Source organism: Camelina sativa, chromosome 4 (genome assembly GCF_030686135.1).
Source record: "Camelina sativa cultivar CO46 ecotype springtype chromosome 4, ASM3068613v1".
NCBI classification, from domain to species: domain Eukaryota; kingdom Viridiplantae; phylum Streptophyta; class Magnoliopsida; order Brassicales; family Brassicaceae; genus Camelina; species Camelina sativa.
In genome coordinates, this window is record NC_141883.1 from 15,830,183 (window position 1) to 15,847,416 (window position 17,234).

Here is a 17,234-nt window from a genome sequence, read left to right on the forward strand (position 1 = left end):
TTCTTGAGGTCTTTCTTGTACTTCTCCTCAGACCCAGCGTCGCCGCGAACTGTGCGGTCATAATCCTCATTGTAGTTGCCGTCAGACTAGGCGAAATTCTCAACTAGTTGCCAACCTTCATCTACGTCCTTGTTCAGGAAGTTACCGTTAGAAGCAGTGTCAAGCAGCATGCATATCTTTGGTAGTACACCATGGTAGAGAGTGCTCAGCAGTGACTCGTTGTTAAAACCATGGTGTGGAAACTGGCTGTGGTAACCCTTGAAACGCTCCCAGGCTTCACAGAATGATTCAGAGCTCTTCTGAGTGAAGCTAGAAATCTCATTGGTAAGACGTGCTGTTCTGGAATTGGAGAAGAACTTGACCAAAAATGCTTTCTTGCAACCATCCCGGGTGGTGATTGATCCCTTGGGAAGGTTTTTCTCCCATTGATGAGCTTTGCCTCCCAAGGAGAACGGGAAGAGGCGCAACTTGTACAGACGCCATTGATCTTTGTGAGACTGCACAGACGGTCAAACTCATCCAAATGGTCCAGCGGATCCTCCATAGGCAACCCATGGAACTTGTTCCCTTGGATCATGGAGATCAGACTGCCTTTGATTTCGAAGTTGTTGTTCTGCACGGCGTGAGGGACGATTCCAGCACACTGAGTGTGAGTGTTCGGTGCATCCCCAGCACCAATGTTTCGCGGTCCCGGATGTGGTCCATTCGGTTGTTCCATTGTGATGGGTGCGGGATGATCAGTGAGTTGACGAGCTTGTCGTGGTCTTTGTAACCGGTTGATATCGTCGATCGCAGGAAGGAGGTTCTGATGTCCTCTTGATCTGGTGTGCATACAACGTTGCAATCAACAGGTTCCTGAGATGCAAAACAAACAAGCAGACAACCAAAACAAGTAAGTACTCAGAATGATAAGTGGGATAGAACTTAATCTTGCAAAACTTGAAATCTTAAATGTAACAAAACAATTCCCAAATGGCAACGACGCCAAATTGATACTAGGATTTTTGTGTGTCTCCTAGTAGGTTCAATTAACCTTATGCAGTTGTAGTACTTAAGGTGTCAATCCAAATGGGATGTTGCTACCACTGAAGATGCAATCAAGAAATCAAAAGTTAAGCCAATTCAAAAAGAGTGTTTTTATGTCTAACAATCCTAGAGTGATCAGAATGCAAAACGGAAGTGAGTCACAGAACTAGAAACAAAAATGTATGACAAGAAGCGAACAAGAATAAGTGGAACCAAAAACGATTCTAAGCATGAACAAACGAAACAGTCTCAGGAATGTAATATCAATCAAAAAGATAAAAGTCCTAAGGATGGGAGTAATTGATGTCGGTGGAGTCTCCTAGTCTACAGAGTGTTTAACATACGACAAGCAAACTATCCCTAAACAATGAACATCACAACTTAGCTAATTCAATCTCTTGGCAAAAGCTACTTAGACTCAACCACTTCCATACCTAGCTCTTGCTAGAGAAACATGATCAAGCATGGCATGAAAAACAAGTTCTTTCACGTCAACAAACATCCTAGACAACTAATCTCTTAGGCTAGGAACGTATGTCTCTGGCACTAGTTGGTCAGACATTTCATCAAACACCTTTTGGGTGTGGAAATGTCTCGAACCTAGTTCCAATTGATCAGAGAGAAACTAGTAATTCTAACACTAGTCCAGAAGGGAATCATACAAATCAAGCTTAAACACTCTACATCCTAAGATCCTCCACCTAATCTATCACATCCCCAAGAACTCTAGCACTACTCAGATCTGGAAATCATCACCAAAGACAGAAATCCAGAAAATATTGAACAAAGCATAATAAGATAGACAAGAATGAGATGAACAACATTGCAGAAGAAATCAAAAGCAAAAACAAAATGGATTAAAAGATATCTGGATACAAAGTCTCAAACGTTTTAGGTGGCTAGGTAGAACCTTTAGAACAAAGCGAGAATAAAAGATAAGATGTCCCCATACCAAGACTTAACAAAATGTATATATAGTAAAAACGTGTGAATCCCTAAAACTTAAAACGACAAGATAGAGCGTCGGTTCGGGAATCTCCTGAAGCGTGTAAAACCAAACATGTGCACTCGAGTCGCGTGTCGTCTCTCCCTGGGGGGGCGGTCGAGTGGAACGGATCGAGTCGAGCTGGGTCGAGTAGAGATGATACGACTCGAGCTGGGTGTATATGTATCCACTAAAACGATGATAACTCTTGAACCATGCTTCCGATTGACTTGAAATAAACGGCATTTAAAGATGACTCAATTCTCTACAGCTTTGATGAAGACGTCAAAAGCTGAATCCCCCGACCGGTGGCTCGAGTGATGGCTCGATTGGTGCCGCTGAGAGTGGCTCGATTGTGGAGGTTGAGGATGGCTCGATTGCGGAGGTTGAGGATGGCTCGATTGCGGCGGTTGAGGATGGCTCGATTGTGGAGGTTGAGGATGGCTCGATTGCGGCGGTTGAGAGTGGCTCGATCGTCTGTGTCTCCGACGTCTCCTAAACACCTGAAATACTTCGAAATGTACAATGTATGCAAGGATGATGCAAAAACTTCCTAAATATGCAAAGTGTATAAAAGAGGTTCTAAAATGATGCAAAACGACTAGTTATCCTAGCTAAATGCATAACAAATACATGCTAAGGAGATGCAAAATATAGACATATCAAATGATCAACAGGAAGTGGACCATGAAGACGTAAATCATGACAACCAAGAAGAGGAAGAAAACGAAGACAATCATGAAGATGATGTGAACAATGAGAACCAAGTTCAGGGTCAACAAGTCGCAGTTCAACCCTTGGTAACTAGGTCTGGTCGTGTGATAACAAAACCACGTTATCTCAATGAATATGTTTTATTCGCAGAAGCAGAGAGTTGCAGTCTGTTCTTAACAATAGATGGAGAACCGGAGAACTACTTTGAAGCTGGGAAAATTAAAGAATGGATCGATGTTATGAAGGCTGAAATAGACTCGATTATAAGGAACAATACATGGGAACTTGTAGAAAAACCGGTCGGCATGAAACCTATAGGAGTTAGGTGGGTTTATAAACTCAAAAGAAAAGCTGATGGTTCGGTGAACAAGTATAAGGCGAGGTTAGTTGCAAAAGGATATGTGCAACAACAAGGTACAGACTTCAACGAGGTGTTTGCTCCGGTAGCAAGAGTCGAAACTATAAGGCTACTGATAGCACTTGCAGCAACAAGAGGTTGGGAGATTCACCACTTAGACGTGAAGACAGCTTTCCTCAATAGTGAGCTAAAAGAAGAGGTCTATGTTACTCAACCTAAGGGGTTCGAGAAAAAAAGGAGAAGAGGATCGAGTGTATAAGCTTCATAAAGCCTTATACGGACTGCGTCAAGCTCCTAGAGCCTGGAATACAAAGCTTGATCAAGTTCTAAAAGAAATGAGCATCAAGAAGTGTGTCAAGGAACCGACGGTGTATCGTAAGAAGGAGGAGAATGATTTTCTGGTTGTTGCTATCTATGTTGATGATCTGTTTGTAACAGGGACTTCACTCAGGATCATCAAACAATTTAAGGAAGACATGTCAAGGAGGTTTGAGATGTCAGATTTGGGAAAATTAACTTACTATCTTGGTATAGAAGTTATTCAAGGAATGGATGGAATAAGGATCAAGCAAGAGAGATATGCACAAGGAATTCTTACTGATGCAGGGATGGGTTCCTGCAACTCAACTTATGAACCGATGGAGCCTGGACTGAGTTTGTCAAAAGCAGAGAAAGAGAAAGAGATTGATGCTACAAGATACAGAAGAACTATAGGATGCCTAAGATATCTTCTGCATACAAGACCAGATTTGTCCTTTTCAGTTGGAGTTCTTAGCCGTTATATGCAGAGTCCGAGAGTGTCACATAGGCAAGCAATCAAGCATGTTCTGAGGTATTTGAAAGGAACTATGAGTTTTGGTTTATTCTTTAAGAGGGATGGATCAAGAAGAGTTACGGGGTACAGTGACAGCAGTCACAACATTGACATTGACAATGGAAGGAGCACCACAGGTCATGTTTTCTACTATGGTTCATCGCCTATTACTTGGACAACGCAGAAATAGCCGACTGTGGCGTTGTCGTCGTGCGAAGCAGAGTTCATGGCCGCTATGGAAGCTGCCAAACAGGCTATATGGCTAAAAGAATTGTTGAGCGAGATACTAAGCGTGAAAGGAGAGAAGATCCTGCTTAGAATTGATAATGAATCAGCCATAGCTTTTACGAAGAACCCAGTCTTTCCCGGGAGAACAAAGCATATGCTTGCCAAGTACCATTTTATTCGAGAGTGTGTAGAGAATGATCAAATTGAAGTTGATCATGTGCCAGGAAAGGAGCAGAAGGCCGACATACTTACAAAACCTTTAGGTCGGATTAAGTTCAAAGAAATGAGGAGTTTGCTCGGAGTTGAGGAGATCAAGCTTCCCGGAGTTCATGTTGGAATTACGGGGGAGAATGTTGGATAATTCCAACTTGTGTTAGAAGTTATCTCATTAAGAAGGTGCCTAAGGAGATAAGAGATAAGAATGCATAAACAAGATTTAGATAAGGAGAAGCTTATTTAGATAAGGCTTTATGTTGTAATCCTATTAGAATTAGGAGTTGTCTAATTCATTATATATAGAGAGGTCAATGGAGAGGTGTTCCGTGTGACTTGAGAGAGATTTAGTTTTTGAGAAGTTTTCTAAATCTATAAGAAAAGGTGTTCTTACTTTCAAGCTTTCAATCTTATACATACAAGGAGTTCCGACAAAACGACTCCACAAGAAGAAAGAAAGAAGAGGAGATGTTTGAAAGCTTGGAGGTTCTCAAATTCAAATCTAAAAACAGTAGGACAAAGTCAACAAGTATGAAACAACGTTTTAATGTTGAAAATGCAGAAACCTCCATATTTCTATGTTATGAAAACTTTTGGACTAGTGGAAAGAGACATGTTCATACATAAAGCACGTTATATTTACAACTAAAATGAGACACTATCATTGCAATAGCATTGCTATTATGGGTTGAAAATGAATTTATAGCAATATAAAATCTACCTGAAACAGAATTACATATCTCCCGAAAGCCTCATATTCATAGAATCATATTCTTGGTACACATAGACACTACAATACAATTCTTAATATATAATGGAGAGAATGATAACGTAAACTAAGCCTAACAGTTACAAGATCTCTCTCAACATTAAGACATAACCATGCAAACTGCCTAGAAAAAGTCTTTTATGGCATTACACTAGATAAAATACCAACACAGCTATCATAACAAGCGCCCAAACAACGACGTCCCACCGCGCTCGGTTTATAGACTTAATCGAGTATATACCGATAAAGCAATTTGACATGGATATGTTGTTTTCTTCTCCAGTGTCATTTTGTAATGGCAGTTTCTGTAGCAATGATTGCATTTGTTTGTCTACCATGTTGGGTAAATGCAATACTCTTGTGGTGTTGGACTCTGTTTGAAGCCTTGGTACATTGATAAGTGTATTACCGGAGACCGCCGGATCATCTAGCTTTACTATTTCATCCCTCAGTATATCCGCATAGAAATCTTCTTCACTAGGAACCTTAACACATGGATAAATTCATGGGAATCAGATCATGTACAACTCGCAACATACCCGTAAAACAATGTTAACAGATAATATATATATATATATATAACTAAATAAAAGAGGACTAACCTGTGGATTTTGTGAAGATTGTGAAGATTCTGCTATTTCACTGAGTAGTTCCTGCCCTGACTCACTTGATAAGTAAAAGTCAACCATATTTTCCCAACCAGATATACTCTCTGAAATAGCGTTATTCGTGTCTACGTGGTGCTTGTCAGGTAATATACTTGGCTGTGGTGACTTTTGAATTGTAGCTCCTTGAAATTCGGTATTCTTCCTAAGTCGGCAAATAACTAGACCATCCTATATAACACTTGAGATATTCAATAACCATAACAATATCCTATTTTTGTAACACCTTGTGTTACAATATACCATTACGTGGCCAATAAAAACATCAAGAATCAGAAAATAGTTTACCAGTGATACTCCAATCATGCAGTACTCATGCATAATCCATTCGGTCCGTCCGCCTTTTGGCGCACGACCAATGTGGAATACAAGCGTTCTCTTTGTTCCAATCACCTCAGAACCTGACTTCACATTACGTTCTTTTCCTGTGGCTTTCCAATATCCCATCTTGGTTGCTCTTCTGTTCTGTGAACCGTGGGGATACTTCTTACCACGAGCACAGAAGAAGAACCATTCGCTGTCAGATTTTACAATGGACTTGTCTGCGAAAAAGCATTTCGAAAATCTTGTTATATTTTCAAGAAGAGAAAATAAAAGGACGATGAAACATAAACTTTTCTCCGACAATGAACATGAAGATTTCGTTGAACAAAGCCAACAAGTACCTCAATTTTCATAGGCCTGAACTTGTTTATGCCAATATAAAATTTCATTCCATGTCAATACTTACAAATGAAAGCAGTTCGTAGCGGTTCAACCCACAAAAGAGATAACTACAAGTACGAGCAAATCAGGGGCAGACATCAAGCATACGTTGAAACACAAAGGTATTTTCATACGTAGATGCATTTAACTAATGTTATAATATTAATTATACTTAAACAAGCTACCAACACAAGCCAAGCTATCACATCTTCAAACCAATCCAACGTTTTCCTTAGTTGGTGTTCCAACAAATCAGTCACCAAAAAATAAAATATTATACCAAACAATGTAACCTCAGTTTCAAGAGGAGAAAGAAGTTCATATTTATAAAAAATTACATCCTTAACTCTTTTTAACTTCTGCTCTGATACACTGATTTCCGCAAAACTTGTAGAAACTAACCACATGACTAGAGATTCAACCGAATATATGGACATAGACACATGGGTATAATAAGTAACCTTCACAGTCCAGGAAACTTGTACAATCATATACAAAATTCCCAAGAAAAAAAGTACTATTAAAGAGGATGAAACCTATCAAACATGTCACCTAAACGGCTAAACTTCAAAAGTTGACTTACCACTTTAAGTTCACATGGAATTCGAGATTCAACGGAAATTCACATGAAAAATTCTACAATTAATACTAAATTTGTAACCCGAGATCCCCTTTTAAGCAAACCTAGGCTACTGGTCGTATTTTATAACGAAATTCCCAAGATCCGAAAATAGTAAGGTCCACTCTTTGTTTTTTTTTTTCTTCCGACAAGAATATATATAACCTAAGCATTCCTAGTATACCGAACTTGAGGAAAATAAAATTACAGAAGACGAAGATTAACTTTGTAAGAAGAAGGGTAAAGAAAACGAACCAGGTAAATCCCAAGGTTCGAAGTTGTAAATGTCAACCTCAGGTATAATCTCAACAGACCTCTCCAAACCATCCATCTTCCTCTTCAAGTAATAAGAAATAAGCTCGATGTCCGTCGGCGAGAATTTGAAGCCAGGGAACATCGTTGTCACCGCCGGCTCAACCGGTGCAGCTGCCATATAAGAAAAAGATAAGGGAAGAAAGAGATCAAAACTCTTTTCCCTTTGGCTTCTGAGAAACTGAGGAGTCACAAAGAGAAAAAAAAAAAGAAAAAAAAATGTCTCGGGAATGGGAACAAGACTCGTGAAGAAGACAATACAATATTACTACAGAAAAAGAAGGCGACGATCGAGTGCTTTGCTCACTCACTTAGACTTACACCTGCGTTTCAGTTTTTCTCTTTTTTCCACAGGTGTTGCTCTGTTACTGAAATATTTACGTATGACTGCCACGGCACCACTCTTGCTCAAATTTAAATTTATTAATAGGTTACTACTACTCACTAAAGTTACTACGGTGTGATTGTTGTAGACTTGTAGCTGTAGAGTTTTACTCTGGGAATTTTTATGGTAACTCTGTTATTGTAGTTTTTGTTGGTGTAGAATTTGTTTTGTAGATGAACCGGTTAAATTATCATATTATTTATTATAATTAAAATAAAGTTTTATTTCTGGATATACCATAAGTTGAATTCTTAAAAACAAGTATAAATTGTTCAATCTATAAAATATTCAAGTTTTAGTTATATTATTCTTTAAAAATAATATCTATTGAATTAAAAAATTTACTGAGTAACGGATCAAAATTTGAATATTTAAATTCAATTTCATATTTTTTGTTGAATTTAATAGTTTTATATTATAATAAACTTTAAATAATTTATTTTGAAATCTTTTTAAAATATTGAAAATTGATATAAAAGTTAGAAACTATAAACACTCTAAATCGATTTGTTATAGCAATGAAAATAATATGTCACTATAATATAAAAGAATTTCAAGAAACCAAGTATATTAAAACAAAAAGTATAACAATATATTAAATTACTTATAATATAATAACTCGCTTATTAAAAAAACCAAATTTACAAAATTATTTATTATAATGACATTTAAGTCATGATGTAGAATATACATTGTTGAAATAACTTCACATACATAAACTAATACAACATATTAAAATTTTATTTTAAAATATAAAATATAAAAAAATTTGTATAAAATAAAATTTAACCAGTGTTATAGCACGAGTACTTATCTAGAATCATTAACAATATAAAACTTACAAAATATGTATCTTTTTCAAGTTATTATATTTAGCATATGATTTTATTGCATAATGTTTTATCCAAAAGAACTTTTTAAAACAATCTCATAAATTATATTATATTTTATATAAAAATTATAATATAAATAAAATGAATTTTAATCGTACTAGACTTAATCTAATTAAATATATTTGCAGTAATTTTTTTTTTTTGTATTAATAGTTTAGATCATAAACATAACAGTCATAGTTATTATCGACATTAGCTTTCAGTTTGTTGACTTAATACTTGGAGGATTGTTATGATCTCACTATCAAATATTTGGTCGGTGTTTTCTCTTCGTTATCGCTACTTCTTTGTTTTAGTTTTATCCAGACGACAAAAAAAAAACATAACAGTCATAAATTGTGATACCTTTTACCAAACTTAATAATAGTTTAGATAATGTCATCATCTTCGAATTGTTGGTAAATTTGAACTCGCGAGACGTATTAGCCATTAAGAGACGTTACATAGTCATTTAACGTTGTTGTTTGCCAAAAAAAAAAAAAAATTATTTAAGGTTGTTAAGATTTAACCCAACATATTTAATATATACTGTATACATTGACGTGGTTTGGTGGAAATCCCGTATATAATAAAATGGAAGTCACAACATTGTTTTGTAGACTATATAATTTTAATAAATTGGTTACAAAAAGGTTATACATTAATTGATATCCCCTTTATAATAAAACGGAACTTACGGAAGTAAACAATATTGTTTTGTAGAGTATATAATTTTAATAAGTTGGTTATAAATAGGTTATAGATTAATTGGTTATAAGTTAAATAGTGGTTGTAATCTTAATTTATTTCGGAAGATTTTATTACTAGAGCACATTGTTTCCAAAAATCTTAAAGAGAATATTCTAAAGAATCATTTTATATTATCTAAGTTACCATATTAATTTCTTTTATTAAATTATTCATCAAAGAAAATCTTTTGATATCTAACTTAACATATTAATTTGTTAATTATCATTATACTTCAACTCTCATTTTTATATATGAGTCTATTTGGTGAAACAAATAAATTATTATATTATTTATTATAATTAAAAAATAGTTTTATTTTCGGATATACCATAAGTTGAATTTTGAAAAACAAATATAAATTGTACAATCTATAAAATATTCAAGATTTAGTAATATATTTTTTAAATAATATCTATTGAATTAAAAAATTTACTGAGTAACAAGTCAAAATTTGAATATTTAAATTCAATTTCATATTTTTTTTTGTTAAATTATATAATTTTATATTATATAATAAACGTTAAATAATTTATTTTGAAATAATTTTAAAATATTGCAACTTGATATAAAAGTTAGAAACTATAAACACTCTAAATTGATTTGTTATAGCTATGTCAATAATATGTCACTATAATATGAAAAAATTTCAAGAAACTAAGTATATTAAAAAAAAAGTATAACAATATATTAAATTACTCATAATATAACAACTCGCTTTTAAAAAACCTAATTTACAAAATTATGTTTTATAATGACATTCAAGTCATGATGTAGGATATACATTATTGAAATAACTTCACATACATAAACTAATACAACATATTAAAATTTGATTTTAAAATATAAAATATACAAAATTTTGTATAAAATAAAATTTAACCAGTGTTATAGCACGGGTACTTATCTAGAATCATTAACAATATAAAAGTTACAAAATATGTGTCTTTTTTCAAGCTATCATATTTAGCATATGATTTTATTGCATAATGTTTTATCCAAAAAACTTTTAAAAACAATCACATAAATAATATTTTATATAAAAATTACAATATAAATAAAATAAATTTCAACCCGTGCTCTAGCACGGGTCTTAATCTAGTTGATTGATATTAATTTGTTACAAGTTATGTGGTAGGTGTAACTTGTGTAACAGTTCATTTTCGGAAGATAATGATATTGATATTGATATTAATTTGTTACAATTTCATCTCTTTGTAATCTTTCTCATCGATTTCTTAAAGAGAATATTATTAATTCTCTTTTTACTCACACCAAAATATATACTCCAAAGATTTAATTGCTATCAGGTTATTTCCAAAACGAAAAAACAGAATATTACAAATTAATTGTAAACAAATATAAAAATACTGGTAAGCATAAAAAATGAATAAAATCTAAAAAAAATAATAACAATTTTTTTGTAGACTATATAATTTTTATAAATTAGTTACAAAATAGGTTATACATTAAATATATGTTGGTTAAAAAAAAGGTTATAAGATTAATTGGTCAGTGGGCTACATGAATACAGTAAAAAAAATATCCCTAAGAATCCTCTTAAAGAAAATATTCCAATGATTTATACAATTTTCAAAATAAAATCTTTATTATTCCATGTATTGTTACAAAATAAAATCCTTATTATTAGGCATAAAAATATACCTATTAGGCATAAAAAGAATAAAATCTTGGCAATTTATCACATTTAATTGTGATTTCCGAGATCTTATTGTGCAATGAAAATAAAATTTTAGCTAAGCACGAGTCATATTAAAAAAACTTTCACTAAACATGTTCAAAATTAAAATAAAAACAAACAACAAACATAACCATTTCTCATACATAAAATGACAAAATTAACAATATAAAACTTACAAAATATGTATTTTTCAAGCCATCATATTTAGCATATGATTTTATTGAATAATGTTTTATTCAAAAAAACTTTAAAAAATAATCATATAAATAATATATTATTCTAAAATTATAATATAAATAAAAAGAGTTTCAACCCGTGCTCTAACACGGGTCCTAATCTAGTATTTAATAAAGCGGGTTCGAATCCACCGAGTAACATTTCCATGGTGGAAGAGAAGGACTAGCGTTTGTTCTCAGTTGTCAGAGGAGAAGACTAACATCTGTTAACGGCTTGTTAAGTTGCGCATCCACCAATAATTCGAAAATAAGGTAGTTTTATTGGATAAAGAAAAAAAAGTTAAAAAAAGCACAGAGTCGAAAAGGTTTAGAATATTTTTTTCATCTAGAGAGTTTCACCTCTGGTAAAAAAGTTGGAATATACCGTGAAAATCTTTGTTTTTGCCAAATTTGATAAGATTTTTCTGTTTGTATCACAATATTCTCTGAATCTTTGAAGACCACGATACAAGTTTAACCTAGTTCATCACTTTACAACACGCTGCCAACCTTAGTTCATCATTTCTTCTATCGAAAATCTAAGATTCATCAATTGTGACGGAGAATTGATACGAATAGAATACATGTTGGATAAAGCCTTGCAAGAGATATCGTTAGAAGACAATACACCGATTGTCTTGCAAAACCTGCCTCAATTAGCTCGTGTGTAAGGAATGAACGCATCATTGTAAGGAAGCTGCTCTATCCAGAAAATCAGAAGTTGTCAAGTTTGATTCATGAAATGCCGCGTATGTGGCGTGTTTACAATCATACAAGGGGTATTGCTCTACCTAATGAGAGGTTTCAATTCATTTTTGATTTCGAAACAGATCTTTCTACGATGTTACCAATTTGGATCCGCTTAAGAAACATATCGGTGAACCATAATACGGAGGACGCCATCAAGGAGATTGTAGCACACATTGGTCGAGTTACTCATGTGGCTTTTGACTCCTTAAAATCGTAGAGCAAGGGCTATGTCAAGGTACATATTTTGTTTGATATGAGCAGGCCGTTGAAGAATTATAGAGAGCTCCAGCTCCCTTCAGGTGAGATTTTCGCCATTAGAATTGAGTATGAGAGGATCAGGCGAAGATAACAGCGTTGTTCTTAATTCAAACTCAATCGTGAAAGGATCAGACCGAGATGGTGGTAACTCCTGCAATGACTGAAACGCATCCTTGAACTACTGAACAACCTGAATACCTCCAATCGAAGACTGTCCCACCAATTCCTACATAAGAATAGTAACCAAATAGGCCTCCCGACTCTTCTCGATCATCTTCCCTGCCAGCATGACCGAGACAACGAGACTCCCTGAAGTCGGTCTCACTACGTGGAATACCAAATTCCCTTGTGGCCGCTCAAATACCACTCTACCCCAATGACAATAAGGATACACTTCATACATATCCCACCGATCCATACCAAGAATGAAACCATACAACTCCACGAGACTGATAATCAAATCTCCTGGCATCGACTCCCTTGCAATATGAATATCCACAGCTCTCACCCATCTAAGAACCCTTAGTAACTTGCCTCCCGTAACCTTAACGGCTCCAAACCACTCACCATGATCTCCTCATATATTGGCACACTCCATGGTAATGAAGCAATGAGTTACTTCAAAATCAAATAAGACGTGGGACTTAAGCCCGCCTAACCAATAAGGTATCTACACCAACAACATTGTCCATCTACAATGAACTCCAAAGCCCTGGGTATTCGGGTACTCGGGTCAGGTTCCGGGAGGAACCGTTCGGGTTTGAGTTTTCGGGTAGAGGAGTTTAAGACCCATTTGGCTAAATGTAAAAATTTGGTTCGGTTTTGGTTCGGGTCCTTTCGGGTTCGGGTTGGATTGGGTACGGATTTTCAGAACCGCTAAAAACCCAATTATTTCCGGATACATAAAAAACCGAAATTTTACCCGAATAGCCAAAAATGTTCGGGTAAATTCTCGAGTTTTTGGATAAAAACCCGAATTTTTGGGTAAATACCCGGAATTTTGGGTAAAATTTTGAAATTTCGGGTATTCGGATCCTAAATTATTAATATCTATTTTTACTTTGGGTATTTTCGGATTCTGTTTCGGTTCGGGTTCGGGTTTTCGGGTAGAGGAATTTAAGACCCAATAGGGTAAATCCAAGATTCGGGGTTCGGATTTGGGTCCAATTTTTCGGTTTGGTTCCGGTTTTTCTGCCCAGGGCAAACTCCAACCACAAACGCCGCAACAATTGTTTTTAAACGCCCAAAGGCTTCTCATTAACTCACACATGGGTCTGCTTGCCTTCCACGACTTAGTCCCTCATACACACAAAAACCATTTTCCTTTGTCTCAAAAACCTTCGAGGCTTAAGCTTCCTGTACTTCCCCTAGCTGCAACACCGCTTCAATAGAGATGTGCATCAACCTCCAAAAACTGAACTGCAACAATTTCCAGCATCTGACTGGAACATCCAGCCGAACGCAGAGATCTTTTCCATTTGCATCCACCACTCATCCACGATATAAACCCACATTGATCATCTGCTCCATTATCCTGAGGTAGGATGGCAGCTCCTCAGCATCCGCAGCGGCTGCACTCCCACCATAGGCGGCACAACTTGGCCTGCACTGGTACCGCCTTTGGTCACCGCTCTAACAGCAACATCAACAGGTCCACCAAGCGATCATATCCATACTGGGCTCCACCTACTCCAACCCCACACCTAGGTTATCAGCACTTCCAAAAATCACACCAGCTAACCCCTTAGGTCTCTCCTAATACGCTTACGACCCTTTGACGTGCCTCCTCGTGGAACTCTGGCCACACTCTCACTAGCCTCAAAAATCCGCCGAACCCCGACCACGACCACAGTCACACCAACATTCACAACCAACAACTCCAACACCTCGAACCACTGCACTACTAAGAACAAAAGCTAGTAAACAAACCAAACCACACACGAAAGCATACAACATTGAAGGCTCGAAGAAAATGTTCTAGGCCCCCATGCCACACATAATTAACTAATTCACACAATTAATCCAATAATGCAATCTAAACATCAACAACGCAAGCACATAAACCCGTACATAGAACTGTAAGGGTTCTGATACAAAACTGAAACACACCGACCCATTTATTTTTTAATATAGTAATTACCTAGTGTTTTCATACTCACTAACAAGCTAACAACATTCAATTCAAATAGCGGAAATAACCAACATTAAACCAACAATTATCCAACCATAAACTATTGTCCAATAAATGTTTACAAATCATAAACCAACAATTCTGAAACAAACAACATGAACCAAGGCACTAGCAACCTAGGCAATAGTCTAATGAGATCAACCTAGGCAATGAACAACCTAACAGAAGCTAGACATCAACCAATCAAGCTACTAGAACATCCTCCTCTTCATTGCCTTGATTCCACTATCATACTTTGTCTTTACCTGTACTGCAACACAAAAGAGATGCATAAGTATTTCCGGAAACTCTTAGTAAGTCGATCCTCCCATCTACTAGGCTATATACATACACAATAAGAATCTCAATGCAATAAACAACAATCATAACCAAACCAGGAATCAAACAAGACATGTTAGCCGTTTGCTGAACACTGACACAGATCTCCAGTGTCGACCGACATGGACCTCCATTGTCGACTGACATAGACCTCCAGTGTCGACTGACACCCTCCTCGGTCCTTCGCAAAACATCACAAGTTGGTGTCGACTGATATCCTCCTTGTGTGGATCAACACTAATGCCATATCGTTGATTCCAAAAGCCACCATCAACCAGAACTCGGCTTCCAAAGCCAAAAAATCGTTCAGGGAATATCAAAGCAGCCAAAACAAGGCAATAGGAAACACGAAAAACACACAAACAAGCAAGGAGTCAATCCACCAAACCATAGAACACAGAAGCAGAGAGATCTCGTGCTTAGATAAGCCATGGTCATATACTCACTTTTGATTTGATTGAAATTAACGAAGAACAGCAAGATCCAAGCCCTCTAACAACCTCCGAGTGTCACCCCATGCTCAGATCTCCTTTCCAACGCTAAAAACACACCAAAACAGGCACAAAAATCTTCTTCTTCGTTCACTGAACGATTTCTCAAGGAATTCTGTTTCTCTCTTCTCTCTGGAACAAAAAATGGCCAAAAATGCATCTGGAGCATCAACTTCAACCTTAAATACGAGCCTTAGGGGTTGTCCAGTTAAATCTTGTCAAACCAGAAAAAATATAATTAATCTGAGCACCAACCGATTAGTGGTGTCCACCGACATTCTTTCTTGTTGTTGATTGATATCCAAATCAAAAATTTGGTTTACGGGTGTTACAGGCACTGTCCACTGAGTGTTTATTTTCTTCATCTAGATTTCACACCACCAAAGAAAGTTACATGGAAAAACTCTACATGATCATAGAAATTGTTATAAGCAACCAATCCTAGCTTAACACATGTTATTTTTTTTTACTTTATGTATCTGAATGATCTGTTGAACTCTTCTTGTTGCTATAAAACTTAAAACATCATGTTTCACACACTAATAATGATCCTAACTAATGAAAAACTTCAAGAAATTTTTATTCATTGAACCAATAAGTATTATAAAAAAAAAACAACTCTATAATCAAAAAACATATGAAATAAATTAGCAGTTTAACTAGCCACCATTAATCTTAGAGACAACAACTTGAATAATAGATAATAGTTTGACAACATTTGTGTTATAGACAGTGACTGGAGACTTTTGAATCGGTCCATTCTTCCATTCTTCTTCGCACTCGCGCATAAAGTTTGCACCTTGCATTGCAGAAACTTGAGCACCTGCTGCAAACACGTCTTCATGTGCATGTTCCCAAGATCTTTGGAAAAGTTTAGATGCTAGATGGTAACTCGCAAGACAAAAATTTATTCGTTCAGTTCCAATCGGACCATCAAACTTCTGGCGGACTTTGTTGATTTGTCTGGCTGCATTGGTCACTTGGTCTTGGCATTTAGAAATCTGATAATAAATCTCAGTAAGAAATAAAAACACTTTTATTTTTAGAAAAGGAATAAAGCAGATTCTCTCATCTCTCAATTTTCATGCGTATGGCGTGTTCCCTATACATTTAATTATATATACTAGATTTTGGTTCCAAATTTATTCTATACTTTTATATAGAATTTTATACTTTTATATAGTATAGAATTATAAAAAATAAAACACACTAGATATAGTTAATATTGTTTTAACACTATTTTCTACCTATAAACTTTGTGTGTTTTAGATATATCGCTATAGAAATCTCTACATAATAATTAAAGGAATTACAAACTAATTATTTAACGTTACCGCAATCACAAGAACGTCATAAAAGCCATTTGCGTCTAGTATACGTGTGTCTGTTCCAATGTATTTCAAGCAGAAATTTACATCTTTTGTCTCTTTACAAAGTGCGTACATGTCTTTGATAAGCATTGCATTTGTAGTTGTAAACACTAAGAACACGAATAATGACAACGACAAAGGAGAAGTTATGTGTTTGATGAGCATTGTGGCCACATAGAGAATTAAGAAGATACAAATATGTTTGATATTTTCTCTTTTGTATGTTTCAAACATTTTATTTATAATAATGACATTGAAAGCTTAAAAACGGTGCATAATAAATTACGAAAATTTATTGCTTTAAATTGAAGAACATTAAACTTGTAATAAAAATCTTAATGGCAGTACATGTTTTGAATAACGGATCACCACAATTTTGAAACGTATTTGAAATTCATAAAAGATCTTGGCTTGCAGCAACCTTGTGAGATGCGAATATTCACTGCTAAATGAATTTCCATTAGAGCTAGAATAAATTTAGCAGCAACCTTGGTAAACCGCGGGCGAGTTTTTTAAAACTATTTAAA

The 17,234-nt window shown here is 35.3% G+C and overlaps 1 protein-coding gene, 1 non-coding gene and 1 pseudogene across 4 annotated transcripts; 1 reads left to right on the forward strand and 2 right to left on the reverse strand.

Annotated features, from left to right (window-relative positions):
- Positions 1 to 225: 225 nt before the first annotated feature.
- LOC147945785 (small nucleolar RNA R71) lies at positions 226 to 332 on the forward strand. Its single transcript, XR_015597866.1, has one exon. It is a non-coding gene; the product is annotated as a small nucleolar RNA R71 (small nucleolar RNA).
- A 4,745-nt stretch (positions 333 to 5,077) lies between these two features.
- On the reverse strand, positions 5,078 to 7,802 carry LOC104783749 (NAC domain-containing protein 60). 3 transcript variants are annotated; one of them, XM_087510199.1, is made up of 4 exons: positions 7,352 to 7,802; positions 6,061 to 6,314; positions 5,710 to 5,943; positions 5,078 to 5,592 (listed from the first exon to the last, which is right to left on the reverse strand). In XM_087510199.1, the coding sequence occupies exons 1-4, from the start codon at positions 7,527 to 7,529 to the stop codon at positions 5,254 to 5,256; spliced, it is 1,005 nt and encodes a 334-aa protein (XP_087366325.1). In that variant the 5' UTR covers positions 7,530 to 7,802; the 3' UTR covers positions 5,078 to 5,253. The 3 variants fall into 3 exon arrangements, with proteins under 3 accessions (XP_087366325.1, XP_087366326.1, XP_087366327.1); XM_087510200.1 differs by lacking the exon at positions 7,352 to 7,802 and adding an exon at positions 6,438 to 6,545; XM_087510201.1 differs by lacking the exon at positions 7,352 to 7,802 and adding an exon at positions 6,503 to 6,539.
- An 8,194-nt stretch (positions 7,803 to 15,996) lies between these two features.
- Positions 15,997 to 16,875, reverse strand: LOC104783750 (pectinesterase inhibitor 5 pseudogene; annotated as a pseudogene).
- Positions 16,876 to 17,234: the final 359 nt, after the last annotated feature.

Excerpts from the sequence above, each read along its gene's own strand:
- LOC104783749 (XM_087510199.1), bottom strand. The coding sequence starts at position 7,529 with ATGGCAGCTGCACCGGTTGAGCCGGCGGTGACAACGATGTTCCCTGGC. Across the intron at positions 5,944-6,060 it reads GCATGATTGGAGTATCACTG|GATGGTCTAGTTATTTGCCG; the intron begins GTAAACTATTTT and ends AGTGTTATATAG. Across the intron at positions 5,593-5,709 it reads AATCTTCACAAAATCCACAG|GTTCCTAGTGAAGAAGATTT; the intron begins GTTAGTCCTCTT and ends CCATGTGTTAAG.